The sequence below is a fragment of the Dunckerocampus dactyliophorus genome, chromosome 16 (genome assembly GCF_027744805.1).
Source record: "Dunckerocampus dactyliophorus isolate RoL2022-P2 chromosome 16, RoL_Ddac_1.1, whole genome shotgun sequence".
NCBI classification, from domain to species: Eukaryota; Metazoa; Chordata; class Actinopteri; order Syngnathiformes; family Syngnathidae; genus Dunckerocampus; species Dunckerocampus dactyliophorus.
The window spans coordinates 19,330,379-19,357,047 of NC_072834.1; the positions used below are offsets into that span (position 1 = coordinate 19,330,379).

The window sequence follows — 26,669 nt, forward strand, 5'->3', positions numbered from 1 at the left end:
GCCTAGCTTGCTAACAAAATAGCAACCGGAACAGCAAGTTGGCTATGTCGCCGTCCATGATGTCATCAGCGTTTGACTCTCAAAAATAGTTTGACATGCATAAAACAATTTGAAAAGCATATAAATGAGGAATGAAGGCTCCCCAAAGACACAATGTGGCAGCGAGATCCACACCTTCCTCTTCAACACCACCTTCCCGTTTTGCCATGAGTTGTTTCTTTGAATTGAGTAGGGTTTGTCACCTCAGGTCTCTGCTTTTCTTTTGATTGCAGCTGCAAATGAGCCACGGTGGAGCCAGCATGTTGATGAAGAAGGTGAGAAACAATGCAAGAACTAACTCGTGGTAAAACAGGAAGGCGGTGTTGAAGAGGGAGGTGTTGATCTTGCTGTCACATTGCGTCTTTGTCAACAATCACCTCTTCAATCAAGGTAAAAGTAACCAAAAATGTTCATTTATCCAATTCATTCATAATTCATATCTGTGTGAATTGTTTTCTGCATGTACGACTATAATAGTAAAACTATAAAAAAGTGTCCGTTTCGTTGAGAGTCTGACCTTCTGGAATGAATAAATGAGCCTAACCAAGGTTCCACTGTGTGCTTAGTGTTAGCATCCTTTTCTTAAATATACACAAACGTTTTCTGCATGTGTGCTATTTGTTGTGGTTGTCCTTGGTGGGTCTTTCAACTGCAATTTCATATCTATTCCACTTGGAGGCACTGCTGAGGCAGTCTGATCTTAGCAACACATTTTGGACAATTGTATGCTTCCACCTGAAGAAGAACATTTGGGGAGGGCTCTTTTTTTGTCCCCAGTGCACAAACTAATGTCCATAAAGGCATGCTTGGATGGTTTTGGTGTGGAAGAAGCCATCAGAGTTGAACAAGAATGGAAATGGCAAGCAAGTCACTTCCTCTACTTGCACCAGTGGCAAAAAGAGTCCAACATAAATAATCCTGGCCCCACCTACTCATCTTCTTTGCCCGGCCCCCTTTATGTCCTAAAATACATAGACAAACCTGTTGCTCTCAAACACAGATGGCACACTGAGCAGGGGCAACAGGCAAAGACCAGGATGGGACAAAAGGCAGATCTTTGCGGAAGGTCAGTTTGAGTGTACATCCTTCCGTTGCTGCAACATACTTTTCCAAACCCGATCCGAATGCGTGACGTTGCCCCCAAGATGACCTGATGTGGAAGTTTTTCCATGATTTATAAATACCAACAAAAAGGTAAAAGAGAAAGAAGACGCATGTTGAGAGAAGTCCAAGATTGTACGGTCAAAGTAGGTACTTTTTAAAAAAAGAATTTTTGAAAACTTATATCTGGATCCACCCTGGTGAGACTTCCCACAAAGCCATGGATGAAGGCGCCAAGGGTCCCGAGGAGAAAGTAATGAACGAGGCCCTCGTCCAATTCAACGCCACCTTGCAGGCTGCCGTGAAGGAAGTCCACGTTGACGTGAGCGCCTTCAAGCAGCGCATCGAGCAGCGCATGCAAGATATGAGCGCCTCCAACCAGCCCCTGGTCGAAGCGGTCAACAGGCTCCAGGAGGAGAACCTGCAGCTGCGTGCCAAGCTGGAGACCCTCAGCCGGCTGGTGGAGAGTCTGGCCGGGGTGCAGATTGACAGGAGTTCCCCCGGCGGGTCGAAGGGGGGTAAGAGTGTGGAGAACGGACTTAAGGAGATGCAGTCCAGGAACCGGGAAGACCTGAGGGGCCAGGCAGGTCTGGCTGCATCCTCTGAGGAGTCAACCGGACCTGCATGGAGAACAAAGAAGCCAATGGAAATGAACGTGAGTATTCAAATTCTCCGCTTAACTGATACTACCTGCCACTAAAACAACCTAAAACTATGACGATTTCTTGAAGGCGCTTGAACCCGTGGTCAGGCGCAAGTTCTAAGTGTTTGCCTGGAGCAGTCATGTCACTGTCTTTTAGTAGTTTTTAGCTTATAGGAGTTACTAAAACCCTGCAGTTCCTGGAAAATATGGGGGTTCCCAACAGGGTGGGGATGCCATTTCAGGAGGTTGGGAACAGACATACACAAAAGACGTCAGGAAATGTTTAGATTATTATTTAAAATCATTATTTTCTGAACCATTTGATAGACCATTACTCTGTTCTTGGTTCTAATGAGTATGCGAATGCGGAACTTTTGAGCTAAAGTTATTAGATGGACCATTACCAAGTCTGTAGGGTCCAAAGGGGATGCAAAAACGATTGCCCAGATGCCCGATATTACCCTAAAGATCGCTGACAGTTGTCCAAGCAGGAACAACAGTGAAATTCTGCACTTGAATAAACTACATTTATTTGACGGACGATTACCAGAGTCTGCAGGGTCCAAAGAGTGTGCAAAAATGGGGGTGAATACCCAGAAAACATGTGGATCCCTGGTATGACACTACAGATTGTTTGCCAGTCATTAAGGAAGCAACCATAGTGAAATGTGGAGCTTTTGCCGTACCGTTGAACGTATCCTTTCCCGGTCCCTGCCAATTACCCAAGCAGGAACCGCAATGATAACTCGAAAATGTTCAAGCATTTTTCAACCAAAATTACAGGTTGACAGAGGTTATTGGGATCAGCTAGACTAAGCTTCTTACATTATCGTTTAGAGTCTTGCATTTCACCGTCGCACCAGTGACAGTACCATCTATCATCCTTAATATCGTGATTATATCCTCACTCATATGAGTTTACACAGCTCAGCCCCTTCATCTCGTGGCTTGCTTGCTTTTATTACAGCAGCAGCCAAAAGGCCACGGCTATTTTCAGCTTAGCGTGTGCTCTGTATCGGGTTTCTGTATCTGGTTACGTCACTTCCGGCCCGTTTTGCCTTAAAAGCCATACCGTCTATGCACATGAATGCAGCGTAGATTCCTGTCAATACCTGTTCGGTGAGTAACTCGAAAACAGCGGCCGCCTCAAACGGAACAGCCAGTCCTCATGTTGCGTTATGCATATCATGACGTCAGGTGCCCCCCCCGCGGACGCAAAAATAAACCTCTTGTCACCTGATGGTCGAGGAATCTCGCCGCTCGCTGCCAGCCCAACTCTCAAATCTCTTAATGGAAAGTTGAATTACGTTTATCACCCTGTCAACGACAAATAACCTGGCTGAGAGAGAAACCAGCTGTTGTTGACTTGCAACACTTTTCCGACACTGCTTTTTCCCTGTGAAATTAGCAGGTCTACCCATGTTCCTAAAGTAGTCATGCTTCGCGTGATGGATTTATGAGTGCTGCCGTGGATCTGCCGCTGATAATACGGAAATAGCAGAAAATGTAAATTAGAGTTGTGCGCATGCGCTAATGATGACGTCTCTTTGAAGAGGTTTGAACCTATCCTAATGTACCTGTACGCTGAATCATCTTCATGAAATCCTCTTGCACCAGGAGTGTCCAAACTTGTTCCAGCGAGGGCAACATAGTGAAAAATGAAAGGATGCAACTTTGCCAGTTTGATATTTTATACAGTAAAACACATGTAGATATGCTAAAACTGCATCTCAGCCCTGTCATATAGGTGAAAAAGACCATTATTATTATCGTAAACGTTGCTCTTTTTTTTCTTTTTTGTTTCTAAATATTTCAACTTTCTTCTTAAATAATCTTCATAAATGTTCTTCTGGTAATGACTTTATTCCCATAATGTTTTGACTTTATTCTAATATTACGTCTCTTTCCCCAACCTAATTTTCCAAAAATGACAGCTTTATTTGTTTTGTTTGTTTCTCATAATATTACGACTTAAAAACAAACTATTACTATTTAAACGCTACGCTACTAAAATACCATTAATTTTCCTATTCATTATTTGTGACTTTTTCTCGTTGGAATACAACTTTTTTCTCTTAATATTTTGACTTTATTCTCGTAAAATTACAGCTGTTTTTTTGTATTTCTGCTGTTGTGTGTATTTTTTTTTTATTTTCCAGCTATTTCAACTTTTCGTAATGATGATTTTATTTCCATAATACAATATTTTGACTTTTTTCCCGTAATATTAGAACTTTCTCCCCAAATTACAACTTTATTCGTTGTTTTGTTTATTTCTCATAATATTACTTTTTTTTTAATAAAAATAATTTTTCTTTAATATTTCAACTTTATGCTACTAAAATAATGATTTTTCTTCATAATATTATGACATTACTCTCATAATAATAATAATAATTGCCTCAATATTTTGACTTTATTCTTGTAAAATTACTACTCATTTTTCCATTTAGGTGTTTTTTTTTTGTAGTTTTCCGTTTTAGTGACCTCAATGTGGCGCCACAAACATGTGGCTTGTACTGAACTGTAATCAACGGGGTGGGATGGCTCAGGTGTAGAGTGGTTGGTACCTGATAGTGGTAACTGTGTCAAAGTGCTTTGAGTACCTTGAGGTCTGTCTCAATAATCAGTAAATCCATTAAACCGATGATAAATAAAAACAAACTCGATAATTTTGTCATCCTAGATATATTGACCCGCATGGGTGTTTGTTTCAAGGCTGGATGACAAGAGAGTTCACTCTGTGCATCTGTCTCAACACCTGAGCACGCTGGTTATATAAGCGGAATGAACAGAGTGAACCCTCCTGTCAGTCATTCAGTCTCTTTGTCCCAGTGGGGAGAGGCGGGGCGTGTGGGTCGTGTGCTACACCATCAAATACTTTCTCGTGCTGTTGCCCAAACTCCAACAAAACGTTACACCCCCTTAAAGGTAAACAATGTATTCCACACAAAATGTTGCTAGAAGTGAATTGAGGAAGTGTATATGCAAATGAGCTGACGTCTGCACTGACACACAGTGTGAGTATTTCCGCGTTATCAAAAGTGACACGGATTCAAAATCAGAAATATGGCATGTGTCCATGACACGCGTTACGTTTTGGTTTTCTACTGATCTCTTTTTTATAATCAATACACTTTGTCTCTTAACAGAAACATGGTCTATTTTTTGTTGTTTTTGGTTATCATTGAAAGTGCAATTTTTGCTAAAAGAGACTGAGAGCTCATTTGGTCACACTTTACAATAAGGTACACAAAAATACAGTACTTACTGAAGAACTAATGAAGAACTAATGAGGAACTAATGACTAAGGCACATCAACTTAGGCGAGTTACTGAGGAACTAATGAAGAACTAATGAGGAATGAATGATTAAAGTAGTTACTGAGGAACTAATGAGTCAAGTAGTTACTGAGGAACTAATGAAGAGTTAATGAGGAACGAATGAGTAGAGTATTTACTGAGGAACTAAGGCACTCAAATTTAAAGTAGTTACTGAGGAACTAATGAAGAACTAATGAGGAACTAATGAGCCAAGTAGTTACTGAGGAACTAATGATGAACTAATGAACGAATGAGTAGAGTAGTTACTGACGAACTAAGGCACTTAAATTTAGAGTAGTTACCGAGGAACTAATGAAGAACTAATGAACGAATTAGTGGAGTAGTTACCGAGGAACTAATGAAGAACTAATGAGGAATGAATTAGTGGAGTAATTACTGAGGAACTAAAGAACTAATAAGGAACGAATTAGTAGAGTAGTTACTTAGTAACTAATGAGGAACTAATGAGTCAAGTAGTTACTGAGGAACTAATGAGGAACGAATGAGTAGAGTAGTTACTGAGGAACTAAAGAAGAACTAATGAGGAACGAATGAGTAGAGTAGTTACTGAGGAACATATGGAGAACTAATGAGGAACTAATGAGTAGTGGTTAGGGTTAGGTAGGTTCGTTCCTCATTAACTACTGTAATTTTGCGTACTTTATTGTAAAGTATTACCGCCCATTTTATTTTCATTGGGTTTTTTGGGGGGGTCTATTTTGTTTGTTTAATTTATTATGTTGTGCCCGCCTTTCAACGCCGATCACCTCTGGCTCGTACTATTGCAACATGCAGCCTGTAGCGAGCGTGCCCCACCCACTTTCCTTCACTGTGCTCAGGCGTGCTAAACCCAAAACAATCACGTCTGGCGTGTGGGACTTACCTGCATACGGCATGTGAAGAACAAACACTTGACGGACTATGCTGAGTTTTCGAGGCTCACAATGGGATCATCAGTCCAGCGGCAGCTAATGTTAGCCTAAACGCTCAACAACACTCACCTGTATGTGCTTGACAGTCAGCAGTCTTAACGCAAATAACACGAAATATAACTGAATTCATCGAACTACATGACCAGCCTTTCTCAGCGGTGGAAGACACCGGGTTTGCTGACTGCTCCCTCACTTGGAGCCCCGATGCACGATACTGGAAGTCCTGCTCGAGCTCCACCAGACAATGTACTCTTACATCCAAAGTCTCCTTAAAGACGCCATCTCATCCACTGGAAGTTTCACCAGTGATATGCAGTATGTTCTCTTGAAAAAGTACATTTTCCAGACTACAAGTCTCTCCGGAGTATCAGTTGCGCCAGCCAAAAATGCACAATGAAGAAAAAAAAAACATGTATAAATTGCACTGGATTATAAATTGCATTTTATGGGGGAATTGATCAAAAATCAGAGACTAAGAACAGACATTTTACCTTGAAAGACAAGTTATGGTAATAATAAAATGGAGAACAACAGGCTAAATAGGCGTCTGTTAACGTAACATATGAATAGTTATTCAGATAACTATAGCCTAAACAACAGTTTACTTGCAGCTTGCAATCTGCAGAATACGTTTTTCTTTTTTAGGGCATTTGTGTTCCGTCTTTCTCAGTTGTCTTTATAAGTTGATGCTTACATTGTAAATTTCCAGCGGTACAGGAAGGAGTGATAGGAGTAGCAGATACTGGCACACAAGCCTAGCGTGCCCTCTCGCAGCTGTCAGTGTGCTCCGTAGTAATAAGTCGCAGGACCAGCCAAACCATGAAAAAAAGTGGGACTTATAGTCTGGAAAATACAGTACGTCAAACATGTTTCAGTCTAAATTAAGGTGATTTTATGGTACCTTTCTTCATATCATACAAGCCCCATGAAAAAAAAAATGGTGTTCTAAGTTCTGGAGTACTTACTACCTCCTCTGTCTGCATTAAAACAGTGTTCGGAACACTGTGGTGCTATACCCTCGTGAACATCAGTTGAACAGCATTGTACTGGAGAAAGTCATTAGTTGCTACAAAAATGGCAAGAAAAAGGGAATTAATAATGGAGGAGAGACAGACCACTTAAAAATGTAGGTTTTTCCTCCAGAGAAATTGGAACTTTTGACCGGTAGTGTTTTATCATTGATAATAATGTTGGCAATAATGTCTTTTACTGGCAATAATTTGTAGGAAAATTATCATCCAGCAAAATTTGTTATGGTGACAGGCATACTGTAAGTACCTTCAGGATAGAAAAGCGTAATATAAGTGAAAGTCTATAATTAAAGGTAATTGTGGCTTATGAGTAATTCCCATGTGCCACCCGTGCCACAGGAGAAGAAACGGTTATCTGTCAGACGGACATGCGAGGGTTTTTACCAGTCAAACTGTTTACATGTTTCCAAGAAGTCCATGGTGCTGAACCCGACCCGGGTCTAAAGGGATTACAGTGTCAGACAGAGTCAGATTGTGTGATATCCTACAGAGGCTACCATTGGTGCCCACAGATCACCGCAGCGCTAATCTCCGACGAGTTGACAGATTGGCTACAAGAACTCTATGGCACGGCCCGTCTCTGGAAAGAAAAAGGCATGGGGTGATTGAGGGGGGGCACATAAAGGCCACGCTCCAGGGCGATATACTTAGGAGATGCTTGGTTTAACGACCCCCCGATTTGGCTCTATATTGGGACGGAAGAACAGAAAGGAAACTCTTGCAAACGGGGCCGATTGCGACATTTAAAATAGCCCCACAGTGGGAACATGAGTTTGTCGGCCACAGCTGTCACTGCAGGAGAAACCTTTCAGCTGCTGGAGACGTCGGCCAACGTTCAGACAGACACACGTCCTATCATTTCAATTTGTAGTCCTTTATTGTCCCCCATCGCTACAGACATTTTATTTGGATTATGTCTTTATAACATCGCTTGACATCGCAATATAAGCCAAAAAATTGCATCTCATATTAATTACGCATTAAAAAAATTTATAAATTTTTTTATATAATGGTGTGACATGAAAAATATATTAGAAATGTATCTTATATATAATACTGTATGTATAATAATTATATAATTATATACTGTATCATATAAATGTTTATTATAATAATTACAAAAAATACATAAATATACTATGATGATGATAATTGTAGTAATAGTAATGAAGTTTCAAATAAATATGTAACAAATACATATTTTTCTAAAATATTAAGCTTAGTGTGCTGAATAGGAGAATATTGGGATGGCAGAACAAATGTATTTAGAATTATAATATGCATTTATGTCATCACATACAATAACACATTCAAACAAATAAATATAATAATATACAGTGGTGTGAAAAAGTGTTTGCCCCCTTCCTGATTTCTTTTTTTTTTTTGTCACACTTACAGTAAATGTTTCGTCATCAAACAAATTTAAATATTAGTCCATGACAACACAAAGTGCAGTTTTTAAATAAAACTTTTTTTATTATTAAGGGAGATAATCTAAGCCAACATGGTCCTCTGTGAAAAAGTGATTGCCCCCTAAAGCTAATAACTGGTTGTTCCACCCTTAGCAGCAACAACTGGAATCCAGCGTTTGTGATAACTTGCAATGAGTCTCTTACAGCGCTGTGGAGGAATTTTCACCGACTCATCTTTGCAGAATTGTTGTCATTCAGCCACATTGGAGGGTTTTCCAGCATGAAGCGCCTTTTTAAGGCCACGCCACAGCATCTCAATAGGATTCAGGTCAGGACTTGGACTCGGCCACTCCAAAGTCTTCATTTTGTTTTTCTTCAGCCATTCAGAGGTGGACTTGCTGGTGTGTTTTGGATCATTGTCCTGCTGCAGAACCCAAGTTCCTTTCAGCTCAAGGATGGCTGGACATTCTCCTTCAGGATTTTTTGGTAGACAGCAGAATTCATGGTTCCATTTATCACAGCAAGTCTTCCAGGTCCTGAAGCAGCAAAACAGACCCAGACCATCACACTACCACCACCACATTTTACTGTTGGTATGATGTTCTTTTTCTGAAATGCAGCGTTACTTTTACAACAGATGTAATGGGACACACACCTTCCAAAGACTTCAACTTTTGTCTCATCAGAGTATTTTCCCAAAGGTCTTGGAGATCATCAAGATGTTTTCTGGCAAAATTGTGTGGCAAATGTTCTTTTTGTTCAGCAGTGGTTTTGGTCTTGGAACTCTGCCATGCAGGCCGTTTTTGCCCAGTGTCTTTCTTATGGTGGAGTCATGAACACTGACCTTAACTGAGGCAAGTGAGGCCTGTAGTTCTTTGGATGTTGTTGTGGGGTCTTTTGTGACCTTTCAGATGAGTCGTCGCTGCACTCTTGGGGTCATTTTGGTTGGCCGGCCACTCCTGGGAGGGTTCACCACTGTTCCATGTTTTCGCTCTTTTTTGTGTCGATAATGGCTCTCACCTTCGTTCGCTGGGGTGCCAAAGCTTTAGAAATGGCTTTATAACCTTTTCCACACTGATAGATCTCAATTAATCTCAGTTAAGTTTAACAGGGAAGGCAATCACTTTCACACAGGGTCATGTAGGTTTGGATTTTTTTTCCTCCCTTAATAATAAAATGTTTCATAAAAAAATGCATTTTGTGTTCAGCTTTGTTGTCATTGAATAATATTTCCATTTGTTTGTTTATCTGAAACATTTAAGTGTGACAAACATGCAAAAAAATAAGAACTCAGCAAGGGTGCAAACACGTTTTCATACTACTGTATATATATATGTATTTATATATATATATATATATACAGTAAATCTAATTACGAATAAAAAACATTGAAATACAGGAGAAATATTATTAATCGGCTCTTCTCTTGCGCTGCGGATGAATACATTATGTGCTTCATTCGCAGCTACACAGAGTGGATTTATACACAACCATGGCTTATTAATGAAGTTTCTGCACTTCATTACGTCTCCCAAGCATAAGGGGGACGTGGAAGTGAAAATGAACATCATAAAAAGCTTCTGTGAACTCGCTCGTAACCCGAGGACCACCTGTACAATAAAGTCGAGACTCAATCATAATCCAAAAATACGACATGGTTTCTTGCTTGGCTTGAAATCATTTGGTGGAAAAGAAGAAAACCCATAAGTGTAAGCATGGAAATTGTTAAGAACTATTACAGTGTTCCCTCGCTACATCGCGGTTCACCTTTTGCTGTTTCACTGAATGTTTTTTTTTTTTAACAGTGTATGAACGTGCATTGTGTTCTGCGTCTGTGTTAGAGCGATCTGTCGTGCTCTGTTGTATGTGTCTGTTATTGTATTTACTCCTGCTACCAGTAAAGGGTGCTGTATACTCATGTGAGAGTTGAAGACGTGTGCTGGACTATATGTAGCTAAAGCCACATCAGTCCTGATTGGCTAAGGAAGAACCCACCCATTGTGTTTTGCGTTCTGATTGGCTCTAGACCATTGTCAATCAATCCCCTTCATGCAGCGCTGCCATGTTTGTACGATCGCTCGCTGATTGCTGGAAGTTACGCAGCTGGAGGGCACCATTACGGAATACTGTAAACGAATCTTCAGTTCGTGGAGGAGTAAAACACCACGCCAGGAGCAATCTGTTTTAACAAGGATACAAAAACGTTACAGCCGAACGGCGCCAAGACGAGGCACAGCCAGAGGAGTGAAATATGCGTGAGTCACTTAATGATTTCTTGTGTCTAACCCAGTAGGTTGATCATTAAAATTCAAACGAACATTTCAACAAGAGAAAAATGTGAGAAAATGGTATTGCCTGTCTGAGAAGAGTGTATAAAATGTATGGTGAGGGGTTTTACAGCCTTGAAACATATATAGAATAATTGAAAACAAATAAAGTTGGCTACTTCACAGATTTCACTTATTCCGGGCTATTTTGGGAACCTATGCCCCATGGTAAACAGCAAAAATGGAAACATCAGCAGTTATTTTACAAGAATAAAGAGGAAAAAAAGTTGTAATCTAGCAAGAAAAAGTAATAATTTTATGAGAATAAAGTCATTATGAGAGAAAAAAAGTATACATTTGAAATATTAAAGAAAAAAGCCATTATTTTAAAAGTTGTAATATTATGACCAAAAAAAAATTGCCCAAACTATGGCCTGGGGGCCATTTGTACTCAGCAGAAAGATGGAAAAGCCAGCAGTAATTTTCCAAGAAGTAAAAATATTATGGAAATAAAGTCAGAATTACAAGAAGAAAATGTACAACAACATCAGAAATGGAAAAAACAGCTGTAATTTTACAGGAATAAAGTCACAATATGAATAGAAAAAAGTCGTATTCTAACAAGATTAAAAATTGTCATTTTAAACGAATAAACACGTAATATTAGAAGGAAAAATGTTGTCATTTTAGGAGCATAGAATATAATATATATACTGGATACAGCAGCTGTTTTTTGTATTGGCCTGCAGCACATTCTAAAAATAGAATTTAACAAGAAGACTTCAAAAAAAAACACAACAGCAAAAAAAAATTTTATCAATAGTAATTTTACGAGAATGAAGTCAAAATAAAGTCCTAATTACGCAAAGAAAATTTATAAAACAAAAGTTGCAATAGTTGGAAAATGTAAAAAAAACATTACAAATGAAAAGAAAAACAGTCAAACTATGAACAGAAAAAAGTAATAATTTTACAAGAATAATGTATTTTTTAAAAGTCGTAATATTATTACAAACAAACCTTAATAAAGTTGTAATTTTTGGAAAAAATTAGTTGGGAAAAAAGTCATAAAATTATGGCAGAAAAGTCATAATATTATGGGAATAAAGTCACAGTAATCCAAAAAGAACATTTAAAAAGCTTATTTAAAAAGATATTTGAACAATTAAAAAACAACAACAGCAAAAACGGGAAAAAAAGAGCAAAGACTGAAATTGATATTACCATAAATTCCGGTGTATAAGCCGCTACTTTTTTCTTAAACGAGTCCTGCATCTCATACAGCAGTGCGGCTAAATCCTAATCTTGTGACATCTCCTTTACTTCAGAACGACTACTCATCGTTTACATGCTGTGCCGCTTGTGAGTCACTGAGGAAACGGTAGCTCTTTCTGTAGCAGGACCCAATCACGAGCTTTCAGTGCACTCACAAGCTGTTCAACCCATTGGAAATCATGACTCAATATAGCAGTCTGATTCACTGTCATCTTACAAAGAATACAAAACTCATCACACAGCAAGTTAACACTCAAAAGCTATACCTAACAAATATACAAACATGTACCAATACGGGATTAAAATGGAAAAAAAGACATTTTTAAGTTTTCCCATAATGCATTTGAGCATTTCATTGGAGGACAAGCAGCATAGAAAATGGATGGATGGCCCTTCAATGTGTTGCTTAGACGCAATGCGCTATGGGAAAACTTAAAAAGAATTGTTTTTTTGTTTTAAACTCGTATTGGTCCATGTTTGTATATTTCTCATGTATACCTTTTGAGTGTTAAGTTGCTGTGTGATGAGTTTTGTGTTCTTTGTAAGATGACACCGTGAGTCAGACTGTTATATCAAGTCATGACCCCCTGCAATTTTCCAATGGCTTTAGTTTTTTCATAGCTCATGATTGGCTCCTGCCAAATAAAGAGCTGCCTTGTCCTCACGGACTTGTGCACGCCACAATATGTTATTTTATGGTGTGGCTAATACACCGGAATTTACGGTAATAATAGTCTTCTTCACCTATATGACAAAGCTGTGATACCGTTTTTTTCTTGAAATATACAGTATATAACTTCTTATCATATCTACATTACTACATTACTGTTACCTTACCAAATATCAAAGTGGCCAAGTTGCATCCTTTCTTATATTTAGCACCCTCAGCTTAAAAGACTTGCGTGGAATAATGGTATTCGCCTATGACAGGGTGCACCCCGGAGTGTCAACAGTCAACAATAGTTGTGGCGTTGCTAAGGCCGACACAAAAATAGACCGACAGCAGCTGCCGCATGTTACGTCACGGATGTCCGAACCCCTTCCTTTACTTTTAACTCCCATCATGGCCCAACAAGTTTCTGGAAATCAATTGAAAACGTCTAAATTGTGGATGTTTAGTACGGTGGTGTTTTTTCCCAACAGGGTGTGGAGGCCAAGGCGACGGAACAGCTAAAGGAGACGCAAGGAGAATCTGTTTCCCAGTCTCACATGCCGCTCACCGCCGTCACCAAGCACAGCTCGGCCCAGGAGGACCTTGGTGGTCTTTCCGAACCTCATCTGCCCATCACCGCAGTGACAAAAGTCAGCGCAGAAGCTCCAGCGGTTGCCCACCCTCCTGTTTCCGTGTCCAAAGCGTCAACAGAGACCACAGTAAAATCCTTCAGGAATAAAACTGGTGAGTGAGTAGTGCTTTTTCCATGAAAATCTGCTCAATTCGGGGGCGTCCAAAGGGTTTTCCAGCGAGGTCCACGTGATGAAAAATGAAAGGGTGCAACTTTGCGACTTTGATATTTTGTAACGCAACACATGTAGATATGCTAAGAAGTTATACATCAAGAAAAAATGGCATCTCAGCTTTGTCATACAGGTGAAAAAGACTATTATTACTATCAACTTCACTCTGCTCTTTTTTTTTTGCTGCTGATTTTTTTCTTCAAATATTTCAACTTTTTTCTTCAATAATCTTCCTACATTTTCTTCTTGTATTATTATGACTTTATTCCCATATTATATCCCATAATATTATATTCCCTATCTAATATTCCACAAATTACTATTTTATTTTGTTTTCTTTGTTTTTCATAATATTATGAAAAAATGTTTTTCTTTAATATTTCAGCTCCACCTTTTTTCTCTTCATATTTTGACTTTATTCTTGTAGAATTACAGCTGTTTTTTCCATTCCTTCTGAGTTTTCTTTCTTCAGTTTTTCAACTATTTCAATATGATATATTCTCATAATACTGTGACTTTATTCACATGTTTTCACATGATTCTCATAATATTGTCAATTATTCCCCAACCTAATTTTCTGAAAATTATTTTGTTATGTTTGTTTCTCATAATGACAATGTTTTTAAAAAAAAATTTTTTTTTTTTACATTTTTGGACTGGAAAATTACTGCTGATTTTAAAATTTTTGCTCTTATTGTTTTTTTTTAAATGTATTTTTCTTGTTAAATTATATTTTTAGAATGAGCCGCTGAGCCACAAATGTCCCCCAGTTTGGACACCACTGGCTTAATTACTCACTTGTTATATAGAATTTATTAATAGAACAAGAACAGAAAAATAATCCACACAGTCAAAGCTCGCACATAGCGCTAGCTCGTGCATAAACACATTCATGTGATTTTGCCTCCTACCAGTTATTAATGATAACCACCACATTGTGTAATAGAACGTGGATAGAAAGACTGGAAATAATGCACAAAGCCAAAGCCAACAGTACTACGTACGCCCAGGTGCCATTTGCGGCTTGTGACTCGTTGTTTTTATTGGCCCGTGGCACATTGTAGAAATAACATTCAACAGGAAAAAATGTAAAACACAGCAAAAACGGGGAAAAATAGAAGAAAAGGCATAATAACAGAGCTGAGATGATGATCTCAATATCTAATAATAACACAAAGCTTTGTCCTGAAGTATGAAGTGCTGGCCCACGTGAACTGTTCAACATTTCTTTTGTTATGCATCTATAAATAACCCAGTCAACACGATTCTTTTGTAGTTCGTCAATTCACTTTTCACGGTGATACGTAGATAAATAATTCCCTGGATTCTTGTGCACACGTTCATGCCAGCACTTGGCGCTAGGTAGAGTTCATAGGGCGCTATTATAGCTGCCCCATAGGTCACTGGAAATAATACGGGCAATGCCCACTAGGCTGTTAAAATGACGAAATTACACACTAAGGTGTCCAAAGTGCGACCCGCGGCTGTTATTTTCTGTGCCCGTGGCACATTCTAAAAATATAATTTAACAAGATAACTAAAAAAAAAACAGCAGAAATTTTCCAAGAATAAAGTCAAAATGTACTTTTATAAGAATAATGTCATAATATTAGTACGAGGTAAAATATTGCCATTTTACTAGCATAAAGTTGAAATATTAAAGAAAAAAATTGTTAGTTTTTTTTAAGTAGTAATATTATGAGAAACAAACAAATCAACAAATAAAGTACCATAGTCATTTTTGGAAAATTCAGTTGTGGAAAAAGTTGTAATGTTTTGTGAATAAAAACTCAAAATATTATGAGAATAAAGTCATTATTCCAAGAAGAAAGTTTACAAGAAGAAAATTGAAATAGTTGGAAGTCGTCATTTTCTGAGAAACAAACAAGACAAAACAAAACAAAATGAAGTTGTAATTTTTGGCAAATTAGATTGAGGAAAAAGTTGTAATATCATGCAAATAAAGCCAAAATATTATGGGAATAAAATCATATGTATGATGATTATTTAAGAAGAAAGCTTTAGTATTTGGAAAATAAAAAAAAAAAAAACAGCAAAAATGGGGAACAAAACAGCAAAGAGTGAAGTTGATGGTAATAATATGCTTTTTCACCTGGTGTGAAAAAGTGTTTGCACCCTTCCTGATGTCTTATTTTTTTGCATGTTTGTCACACTTAAATGTTTCAGATCATCAAACAGATTTAAATATTCAAAGACAAAACAACTGAACACAAAATGGAGTTTTTAAATGAAACGTTATAATTAAGGGAGAAAAAACCTACATGGCCCTGAGTGAACAAGTGATTGCCCTCAATGTTAAAACATAACTTAACTGAGACTAATTAAAATCAATCAGTGTGGAAAAGGTTATAAAGTCATTTCTAAAGCTTTGGGACTCCAGCAAACCGCAGTGAGAGCCATTATCCACAAATGGTGAAAACATGGAGAACCTTCCCAGGAGTGGCCGGCCAACCAAAATGACCCCAAGAACGCAGTGACGACTCATCTGAGAGGTCACAAAAGACCCCACAACAACATCCAAAGAACTGCAGGCCTCACTTGCCTCAGTTAAGGTCAGTGTTCATGACTCCACCATAAGAAAGACACTGGGCAAAACCGGCCTGCATCGCAGAGTTCCAAAACCACAGCTGAACAAAAAGAACATTTAAGCTCATCTCAGTTTTGCCAGAAAACATCTTGATGATCCCCAAGACCTTTGGGAAAATACACTGTGGTCTGACGAGACAAAAGTTGAACTTTTTGGAAGGTGTGTGTCACATTACATCTGGCATGAAAGTAACGCTGCATTTCAGAAAGAGAACATCATACCAACAGTAAAATGTGGTGGTGGTAGTGTGATGGTCTGGGGCTGTTTTGCTGCTTCAGGACCTGGAAGACTTGCTGTGATAAATGGAACCATGAATTCTGCTGTCTACCAAAAAATCCTGAAGGAGAATGTCCGGCCATATGTTGGTGACCTCAAGCTGAAACCAACTTGGGTTCTGCAGCAGGACAATGATCCAAAACACACCAGCAAGTCCACCTCTGAATGGCTGAAGAAAAACAAAATGAAGACTTTGGAGTGGCCTAGTCAAAGTCCTGAGCTGAATCCTATTAAGATGCTGTGGCATGACCTTAAAAAGGCTCTTCATGCTGGAAAAGCCTCCAAAGTGGCTGAATTACAACAATTCTGCAAAGATGAGTGGGCCAAAATTCCTCCACAGCGCTGTAAGAGACTCATTGCAAGTTATCACAAACGCTTGATTGCAGTTGTTGCTGCTAAGGGTGGGACAACCAGTTATTAGGTTTAGGGGGCAATCACTTTTTAACAGAGGACCATGTAGGTGTGGATTTTTTTCTCCCTTAATAATAAATGTTTCATTTAAAAACTGCGTTTTGTGTTCAGTTGTGTTGTCATTGACAAATTAATATTTACATTTGTTTGATGATCTGAAACATTTAAGTGTGACAAACATGCAAAAAAATAAGAAATCAGGAAGGGGGCAAACACTTTTTCACACCACTGTATATGACAAAGGTGAGATGCAGTTTTTTCTTGAAATATATATAACTTCTTAGCATATCTATACAAAATATCCAAGTGGCAAAGTTGCATCCTTTCATTTTTCACTATGCGGCCCTCGCTGGAAAACCCTTTGGACACCCCCGCACTAAGACGGTTCCTCCAAAAATGAATTGAATATAAGCTATTTAAAGAAGTGCCAGCTAGGAAACACTGGTCTCTTCTGCCTGCCATGCACTGTCGCTACTAATTGTATTAACCTGTGTGTTTTTGTGGTTTTCCAGATGCAGAGGAACCCCAGCCTCATCTTCCTCTCAGTGCCATGACCTCCAAACCCAATCAGGAAGCAGTCAAACCTGCCCAGGATCCAGCCGTGGAATGTCTTCCTAAAAAAGGTCAGATCGTAGGCAAATAGCGATTATGACGTATCGTTCTTACTGCAGATAGTACCTGCTCATACTGTACGTGGTACGAGCATTTTGGTCATTTTTCATCTCCCTCGTGGGCAGGGGTATCAGGAGCATCCCAGGATCAATCATCCTTCCTAGCCCAAACCTCCTCGGCCCATCATGCCATCACTGCTGCCCCTAAATCTGACCCATCGCTGCCAGAATCCCAGACCATCAAAGCAAGAGAGTATCCATTTCGACGCGGTGAGTCATCACTTTTTCTTTTTGCTGTTTCTTACAACATCCACTGAGCGGCTCTTTGGTTCTTTGGATTAGATGTCAGCAGTGAGCTCAAGCCACACTCGCCTCTCTCGGCCTCTGGGAAAGCCGACGCCAATTCGCCGCCATCTGCTACTTCGGCATCGCAGGAAGCGACGGTTAAACCCGGGGAATACCCCTTCAAGAGAGGTAGGCCGCATCAAAATCTTCTCCTTCCACTTTTCTTCCACAATTTCTGCTATCATTCTTGTTTTGTGATTTGGTTCCTCAATCCCATGCAGCTCCAGTTCTAAAGACACCGAGCCCAAGTCTGAAGAGAAGTGTGAGCTTCCCTCAGCCGGCAGGTAAAAAAAACTGTTTCACCCAAAGTGGTCCTCAACTGGTGGGTCGGGACACAAGAAGCCCTGGCTGGGTCGCTACAGCTAGTCGAAAATTACATAAAATTATGTATTTGGATAATAATAGGATCTTAATCATTAAAATGCATACAAACGCTGTATATAAATGACTTAAAAGTGTCAAAAATAAATGACTTAAAAACAAAAAATCAACACAAAAAAAAGAATGCCTTAAAGTGTAAAAAAAAAATTAAAATAAATACAAATAAAAGTATTTAAAAAGAATTAAATAAATAATAAAAATAACTTATAAATAAGTGTAAAAAAAGAATAAAAATAAAATAAAAGGATGTCAAAAAAATCTAAAAATAAAAACTTAAAAGCGTAAAAAATAAATGAAAATTAAAAATGACATATAAATGTGTAAAAAATTAAATAAGAATATTTTCAAGCATCAAAAATAAAAATGACTTCAATAAAGTGTTTTAAAAAAAAAAGAATTAAAATACAAATTAGTTAAAGTGGGTCGCAACTGAAAGGGATAGTTGGGATATTTTGACTTGAAGTTGTATGAGATCCCCGTCAGCGGTGTAGTGCATCAACAGTGACTTACCCCCCACTTGGTCCCAGGAGCTGAGTTCTGGTTGGGTTTCGGTGATGAGGAACATAGTTCCGGTTAGTTAGTTAGTTGGTTGGGTCACTTTAGTCAAGAGTTTGGCTTCCCAAAACAATATGCGTTCAATTTTTTGCTGTTCTTGACACATCTGATATAAGATGGTTTTGTCTATTGTAAGTGTGTGTTAGCATGCTAGCAGATACAACCAAGGAACACGACTGTAGTTTTTGCCAGGCAATTTATTTTGTTTTTTAATTATTTAAATAATATTTGTGACACTGTTTGCAGCCTCAAGTGTAACATGTGTTCTGTGTTTTACAGAAAAGCTTCTTCCCTCCAAGTCAATCATAAAACCAGGTTTCTCACCAAGTGTTGACAAGTAAATTAGCCGCGAATCTGCCGTTTCCAGCATTTTCGCATCCCGGTCAGCGTTGCTGTTTTTGTTTTCCAGGAAAGCAAACTCCACCGGCGTTGAGTTCAAACCAGACCCGGTGAAGTCTCACACGCTTCCTCGCTCCAGCGGGGCACAGGCCAAACGCGCCCTCTTCGAGAGGATGAACTCGGAGCCAACAAAGTTGGTACACATGAAGTATTTCCACAAACCAGCCGTCAACATCAGACCCTAAGAAAGCTGCATTTCTAATCAATAGGCCGAAGGATTCCAAGCCCAAACTGAAGCGATCCCAGAGCTTTGGAGTTTCTAGCGCTAGCGGGATAAAGCAGATTCTGCTGGAGTGGTGCCGCTCAAAAACCATCGGATACCAGGTAGAAAAAAGGATAGAGTGGATAGAAGTTGTCTCATTTAGTTTCTTGTACTTACAAATGTGCCTTTGCACCTGAAAACGCAAGCATTTGGGTTTTCATTTGGACGTTCTCGTATAAACACTCCAAAAAGTTCCAGTGTATGCATGGAGGCGGTGTCGTTGCAAAGCAACATCGCCAACTAGTGGCCCGCCATGCACATTACATTGGTTTTAAAGACGCTTGAATTTGTACATTCAACTTTTCAACAACAGACTTCTTGAGCTCATAACTTCAACATAACATTACATTCTCCTAATATTAGATTTTTGCCAAAAATGACATGTATTTGTTGTTTTGTTTGTTTCTCATAATATTACAACTTTAAAAATACAAACATTTTTTTTTTATATTTCAACTTTATTCGACTAAAATGACGAGTTTATAATGACGTAATATTACGAGTTTATTCTCGTAAAATTGCGACTTTTTTTCTCGTTAGAATACGACTTTTTTCTTCATATTTTGACTTTATTCTCGTAAAATTACTACTGTTTTTTCATTTTTGTTGTTTTTTTTACAATGATTTCAACTTTTTCTAGTAAATTTTATCTCGTAATATGATGACTTTATGCCCATAATATCATAACTTTCTCCGCAACCTAATTTTCCAAAAGTGACAACTATATGTATTGTTTTGTTTGTTTGTCATAATATTACAACTTGAAAAATATCACATTTTTTTCTTTTATATTTCAACTCTATGCAACTAAAATGACATTATTTTTCCTCATTGTATTATTTGTTCTCGTAAAATTGCAACAACTTTTTTGTTGTTATAATATGACTTTTTTCTCTTAATATTTTGAATTTATTCTTGTAAAATTACTGCAGTTTTTTTCATTTCTGCTGTTGTTTTTTCCCCCAACGATTTCAACTTGTTTCTAGTAAATTTTCTTCTTGTAATATTCTCACTTTATGTCCGTAATATTAGAACTTTAACTTTATTTATTGTTTTGTTTATTTTTCATAATATTACAACTTTAAAAATCTAACATTTTTTCTTTAATATCTCAACTTTATTCTAGTAAAATTACATATTTTTCCTCAAAATATTATGAGTTTATTCTCGTAAAATTTTGTCTTTTTTTAGTTAGAATACGACTTTTTTCTCTTAACTTTTTGACTTTATTTTTTATCCTGCTGTTGTTTTTTCCTCAACGATTTCAACTTGTTTCTAGTAAATTTTCTTCTTTTTCTTCCTTTTTCATTTTTGCTGTTTTTTTTTTTTTACAATGATTTCAACTTATTCCTAGTCAATTTTCTTCTTGTAATATTATGACTTTATTCCCTTAATATTACAACTTTTTCCGCAACGTAATTTTCCTAATTTTCCAAAAGTGACAACTTTATTTGTTTCTCATCATATTACAACTTTAGAAATATGAAATGTTTTCTTTGATATTTCAACTCTATTCTACTAAAATGACATATTTTTCCTCAGTCCTAATATTACAGGTTTGTTCTCGTAAAATTAAGACGTTTTTCTCGTAAAATTTTACTTTATTCTTGCAAAATTGCAGCTGTTTTTTTCATTTCTGCTGTTGAGTTTTTTTTCAATTTCAACTTTTTTCTTGTAAATTCCCGTCTCGTAATATTATAACTCTTTCCATAACCTAATTGTCCAATTATTTTTTTGTTTTTCATAATATTACGACTTTAAAAAAAGTCAAAAGTAATTAATTTTTCTTTAATATTTCAACTCTATTCTACTAAAATAACATTTTTTCTCATAATATTACAGGTTTATTCTCGTAAAATTGCAACATTTTTCTCGTTAGAATACGACTTTTTTTCTCGTAATATTTACACTGTTCTCGTAAAATTACTGCTGTTGCTTTTTCATTTCTGCTGTTTTTTTTTAAATATGCCAACTATTTTAACTTTTTTCTAGTCAATTTTCTTCTGATAATTATGGCTTTATTCCCAAAATATTTTGCCTTTATTGTTTTAACATAACTTTTTCTACAACCTAATTTTCCCAAAATTACGTTATTTGTTGTTTTGTTTATTTCTCGTAATATTACAATGTTGAAAAAAAAAGCTTTCTTTAATATTTCAACTCTAAGGAAATTGCGATGAAAATGTTATTTTTCCTCATAATATTACAATGTTATTCTCGTAAAATTATAACTTTTTCTTGTTAGATTACAGCATTTTTTGTTTCTTATTTTGATATTATTCTTGTGAAATTACTGCTGATTTTTAAATTTTTCTTAAATTACATTTCTCAAATGTGCCGCGGGCCTAAGTCCGTACTTCGGCACACCAAAATTGTGGAGAAGCTATTTAATAATAGGTTGGACAAATTTATTAATAAGAATGAATTATTGGCAAGTAGTCAATATGGTTACAGAGCCAACATTTCAACTTCTATGGCACTGATGGAAATCACGGAGGAAATCACTACTGCCATAGACAACAGAAGATGCGCAGCCGCAGTATTCATGGATCTGACAAAAGCTTTCGATACAATTAATCACACTATTTTAATTTCAAAATTAGAAAGGTACGGAATTAGAGGTTTAGTCTTAAATTGGGTTAAAAGCTACCTAGCAAAGAGGAAACAATTTGTAAAGCTAGGAGAATATACATCTGGGAGTCTACACAATACGTGTGGAGTACCACAGGGGTCCATACTGGGACCAAAACTGTTTAACTTGTACATTAACAACATTTGCAAAGTAACTAACAACTTAAAATTGGTCTTATTCGCCGATGATACCACCGCTTTCTGTTCTGGTGAAAGCACACAAGAACTCATTAAAAAGGTCAAGGATGAAATGGTCATATTAAAGTCATGGTTTGACAAGAACAGATTATCTCTGAATTTAAGTAAAACTAAAATAATGCTATTTGGTAATAGTAGAAAGGACACGTACGACCAAATACAAATTAATGGAACGGATATTGAAAAAGTGGAAGAATATAAATTCCTTGGGGTTATAATAGATGAAAAAATGAGTTGGAAATCTCATATTAAATATATACAGCAAAAGGTGGCGAGAAATATCTCTATATTGAATAAAGCAAAATATGTTCTTGATCAAAAATCACTCCACACTCTGTACTGTTCCTTAGTATTACCATATCTAACGTATTGTGTGGAGATATGGGGAAATAATTACAAAAGCAATCTTCACTCACTCACTGTACTGCAAAAAAGATCTGTGAGGATCATTCATAATGCCAAGTATAGAGAACATACAAACCCTTTATTTTTAAAATCACAGATATTAAAATTCGCAGATTTAGTACACTTTCAAACCGCTAGAATAATGTATAAAGTTAATAATAACTCGTTACCCAAAAATCTAATCAAGTATTTCTCAATCAGAGAGGAGAAATATGATCTTAGAGGAAAATTAAACCTAAAACATTTATATGCGAGAACAACGCTGAAAACCCACAGCATTTCTGTGTGTGGAATTAAATTATGGAACGGATTGAGTAAGGAACTCAAACAATGTACAGAGATGAGCAAATTCAAAAAACAATACAAGCAGTTGATGTTTGCTAAATACAAGGCAGAAGAGTCCTGATTGTTCTGTCAGGTTTGTTATTTTATTTTATTTTATTTTATTTTATTTTATTTATTTATTTATTTATTTATTTATTTTTTATTTAATTAAATTTTATTTTTTATTTATTTATTTTTATTTATTTTTTTATAATTTTCTTTGTTGTGTTTAAAAAAAAAAAAAAGGAAAGGAAAAAAGAAAAAAAAAGCTTTGTTCTTATTTATTTATTTAGTATTGTCATCATTATTATCATTATTATGAATGTTCTCTCTTTTTTGGGGGGGAGGGCTATCTCACCGTTATCTATTATGTGTTATCCTGACTATCACTGAAAACATGACATGGAATCCAGGAAGTGAACTACATGTACTGTACTAGATGTAGAATGGATGGGGGGTAGGATTAAATAAGCTTTGCTTCTTCCTACTCCTTTTGGACATGTGGAACTGTCAAAGAATGATTCATGAGATGTATTCCATTGTAACCTTCATGTTCAAATAAACTAAACCAAACCAAACCAAACCAAACCTCTGCTCTAAACCCTACGTTATGCCTCTCATAGTTTCTGAGCACAGTTTTACATACAAGCAACAGGCAGGCCCATTCAAACTTTCCGCAGACGTTTTTGTAGTCGTTAATACTTTTTTACAACAAACATGAGTCATGTTCCATAAAGTAGGTTACAGCAGAAGGGTTTTCAAAGCGTGATGTGGGCTGGACTTCAAGCGAAGCATCAGTTTGAGAAAAGTAAAGAACAAAAATATTTTTCAAGGCTGCAAGGACAAACTTCAGTTGTGTTTAAAGTTCAAGTGACGTTCCGACAGTTAGAGAGCAAACATTGGAAAAGTTCACAAGAAATAATCCGCTGAAATCTCCCTCGGCAGAACATCGACATCCAGAATTTCTCCTCCAGCTGGAGCGACGGCATGGCCTTCTGCGCTCTGGTCCATTCCTTCTTCCCGCTGGAGTTTGATTACAACACGTTACAGCCCGCCAACCGCAAGCACAACTTGGAAATGGCCTTCACCACGGCGGAGTAAGTGGCCCCGTAAAGAATGACTTTTTATCCTAAGATCCCAAATCGTCCCTCTCATGAAAGTCCAATAAAGAATATTTGCTTTTTATCTCCGCCAAGCGCAGCGCAAAGCGCAAGCGCAGCACGGAGGTTGTGTTTTTGCCGCTGTTTATGTGTTTGTTTGTTTGTTTGTGTTCAAAATAACTTGAAAAGTTCAGAATGGATTTGGATGAAATTTTCAGGAATTGTCCGAAATGGGATATGGAAGAATTGATTACATTTTGGGGGTGATCCAAAATTCTAAATTGTAAATTTTCCCAAAAGTCACCCTATTCCCAAGAACTAATTACCTGCTACTACTTCCACATTTCTCAACCGATTCAAAAAGTTCCAAAGTCAAAATTTTCAACTCATTCGGGGAATTTAGCCTTCCCGGTACATTGCACTATCATGCTATGTGTTAGCATGCTAACATTAGCATAGTCACATGTTAGCATTGTAGCATCTTTAGACATTTTTATAGGTAGGCAAATAAAGACTTAACGCTATCATGCTACGTGTTAGCATGCTAACATTAGCAGAGCAGCATTTTCAGCCATTTTCATAGATAGACACATATATAAACACTTAGCACTATTATGCTACATGTTAGCATACTAATGTTAGCATGTTAACATTGCTAGCATGCTAACATTAGCATAGTACCATATTTTTCCCTTTTCATAGCTAGACACTATAAACACTTACCATTATTATGCTCTGTGTGAACATGCTAATATTAGCATGTTTGCATTGCTAGCATGCTAACATTGCCAATCTAAATATGTAGACAAAATAAATGTAGGACTAATATTTATGGTGTAAATCACAGTATGGGAGGAACTATGGCGCTTGGCTGAGGTCTGCGCTCTCCGAGTGCTTCTCTAGTTTTTTTTTTTTTAATTTCACCATATGAAATCTTTTGAAAAACTTCAGATCAAACAATAACTATAACTCGTTAGAATAGTTGTAGTTTTTATGCTGTTTTTGCCACAAAAAAACGCTGATGTTGATAGGAAAAACACTAAACATGCAATATTGTACAAAAGTAAGTGCAAAATGGTGTTTACTACAACACTGATTTTGAGGCATTATTACTTTTGGAGCTAATGAGCTTCTCCAAAATTAGTAGACATAATGAGAGAAAATAGGACGTTTTAAACATAAATAAGAGTGCATAAATAAGAGATATGCACCTCATAAGACCGGTTGATATATTGAAGATAAAAATCCGATAAGCAGAATATTCTTGTTTGGTTCCCCGTGGCGCCTCGATGGTGAAAAGTCATCGTGACTAATGATGCAACTGTAACGATGCCGTCTCCTCTCTGTCAGGGACCAGGCCGACTGTCTCCGTCTGATCGAGGTGGACGACATGCTGGAGATGGGGGACAAGCCGGACCCCATGTGCGTGTTTACATATGTGCAGTCCCTGTACAACCACTTGAAGAAGTTTGAGTAACTCTGTATCAGAGATCGTCGTCGTCATCATCATTACAAAGACACACGTTGTTGTTTTGCTACAGTATAAAACCACCACCTCCTTGGATGACTCCAGTTGCGTGTGTGCCTACATTTGCAGTGTTTACACTATTCCTATATATACGCTATATATCAATATATACATACAGGGTGGGCCAATAAAATGTTACTACATCATACTTACATAATCATACACATTTTTGAAATGAGAACTTATTCAAAAATTGCATTTACAGATTTGTAACAGAAGCGTCAAATGAACATTTGATGCCAAAGGTTCCCCATTTTGTCTCTTGTTTTCCACACAGTTAATAATAATTGATGACATGTTCAACCCACGCTCGTCTTCTGTCGATTAGCTGCTGCAACACACACATTGAAGTTTGTGATGACGTTGCCACACATTTTGTGGGGATACCGGAAGGAGAGTGTGTACTGCAACAACCCCACAGACCATTGAGGCCCTGAAGACCAACATCCGTCAGGTAATTTGGAGAATCTCTCTTCAGATGTGTGGCAATGTCATCACAAACGTCAATGTGCGTGTTGCAGCTGTAATCAGTTATTGAACTGTGTAGGAAACAAGAGACAAAGTGGGAGTAAGTTCTCGTTTCAAAAACTTGTGGATGATTAAAAAGTGGGAACATTTTATTGGCCCACCCTGTACACATATATATATATATATATATATATTATATATATTTATATACAATATATATATATATATATATATATATATATATATATATATATATATATACTGTATATAAATATATATTATATGGCAACCAGTCCAGGGTGTCGCCCGAAGTCAGCTGGGATAGGCTCCAGCATGCCCGTACGACCCTAATGAGGAGAAGCGGCATAGAAAATTGATGGATGGATGGATATATAATATATATATATCATATATATATATAATATGTACTGTATATACATATATACTGTATGTATACACAGCTATATATACACAGCGTGGGTGGATGTGCAAACAATAAAGCCATTTTCTAACATTTTCCATTTGAATTTGAATGTTTTTTAGAATTGTGAGAAGGATTGGGGCGGGGGGGAAGAATGTGTGTGTTGATATTTATGTAACTTGCATAGAATATGACTGTACCACAGGGCTGTCCAAAGGTTTTTCCAGCGAGGGCCACATAGTGAAAAATGAAAGGATGCAACTTTGCC

General features: G+C 37.2%; 1 protein-coding gene across 2 annotated transcripts; it reads left to right on the forward strand.

Moving 5' to 3' along the window:
* The first annotated feature begins 346 nt into the window (after positions 1 to 346).
* On the forward strand, positions 347 to 26,444 carry LOC129169203 (smoothelin-like protein 2). 2 transcript variants are annotated; one of them, XM_054755384.1, is made up of 11 exons: positions 347 to 1,795; positions 13,167 to 13,419; positions 17,286 to 17,396; positions 17,511 to 17,654; positions 17,727 to 17,858; positions 17,951 to 18,013; positions 18,945 to 19,002; positions 19,075 to 19,197; positions 19,274 to 19,388; positions 23,830 to 23,981; positions 25,335 to 26,444. In XM_054755384.1, the coding sequence occupies exons 1-11, from the start codon at positions 1,361 to 1,363 to the stop codon at positions 25,459 to 25,461; spliced, it is 1,713 nt and encodes a 570-aa protein (XP_054611359.1). In that variant the 5' UTR covers positions 347 to 1,360; the 3' UTR covers positions 25,462 to 26,444. The 2 variants fall into 2 exon arrangements, with proteins under 2 accessions (XP_054611359.1, XP_054611360.1); XM_054755385.1 differs by having other exon boundaries at positions 17,520 to 17,654.
* Positions 26,445 to 26,669: the final 225 nt, after the last annotated feature.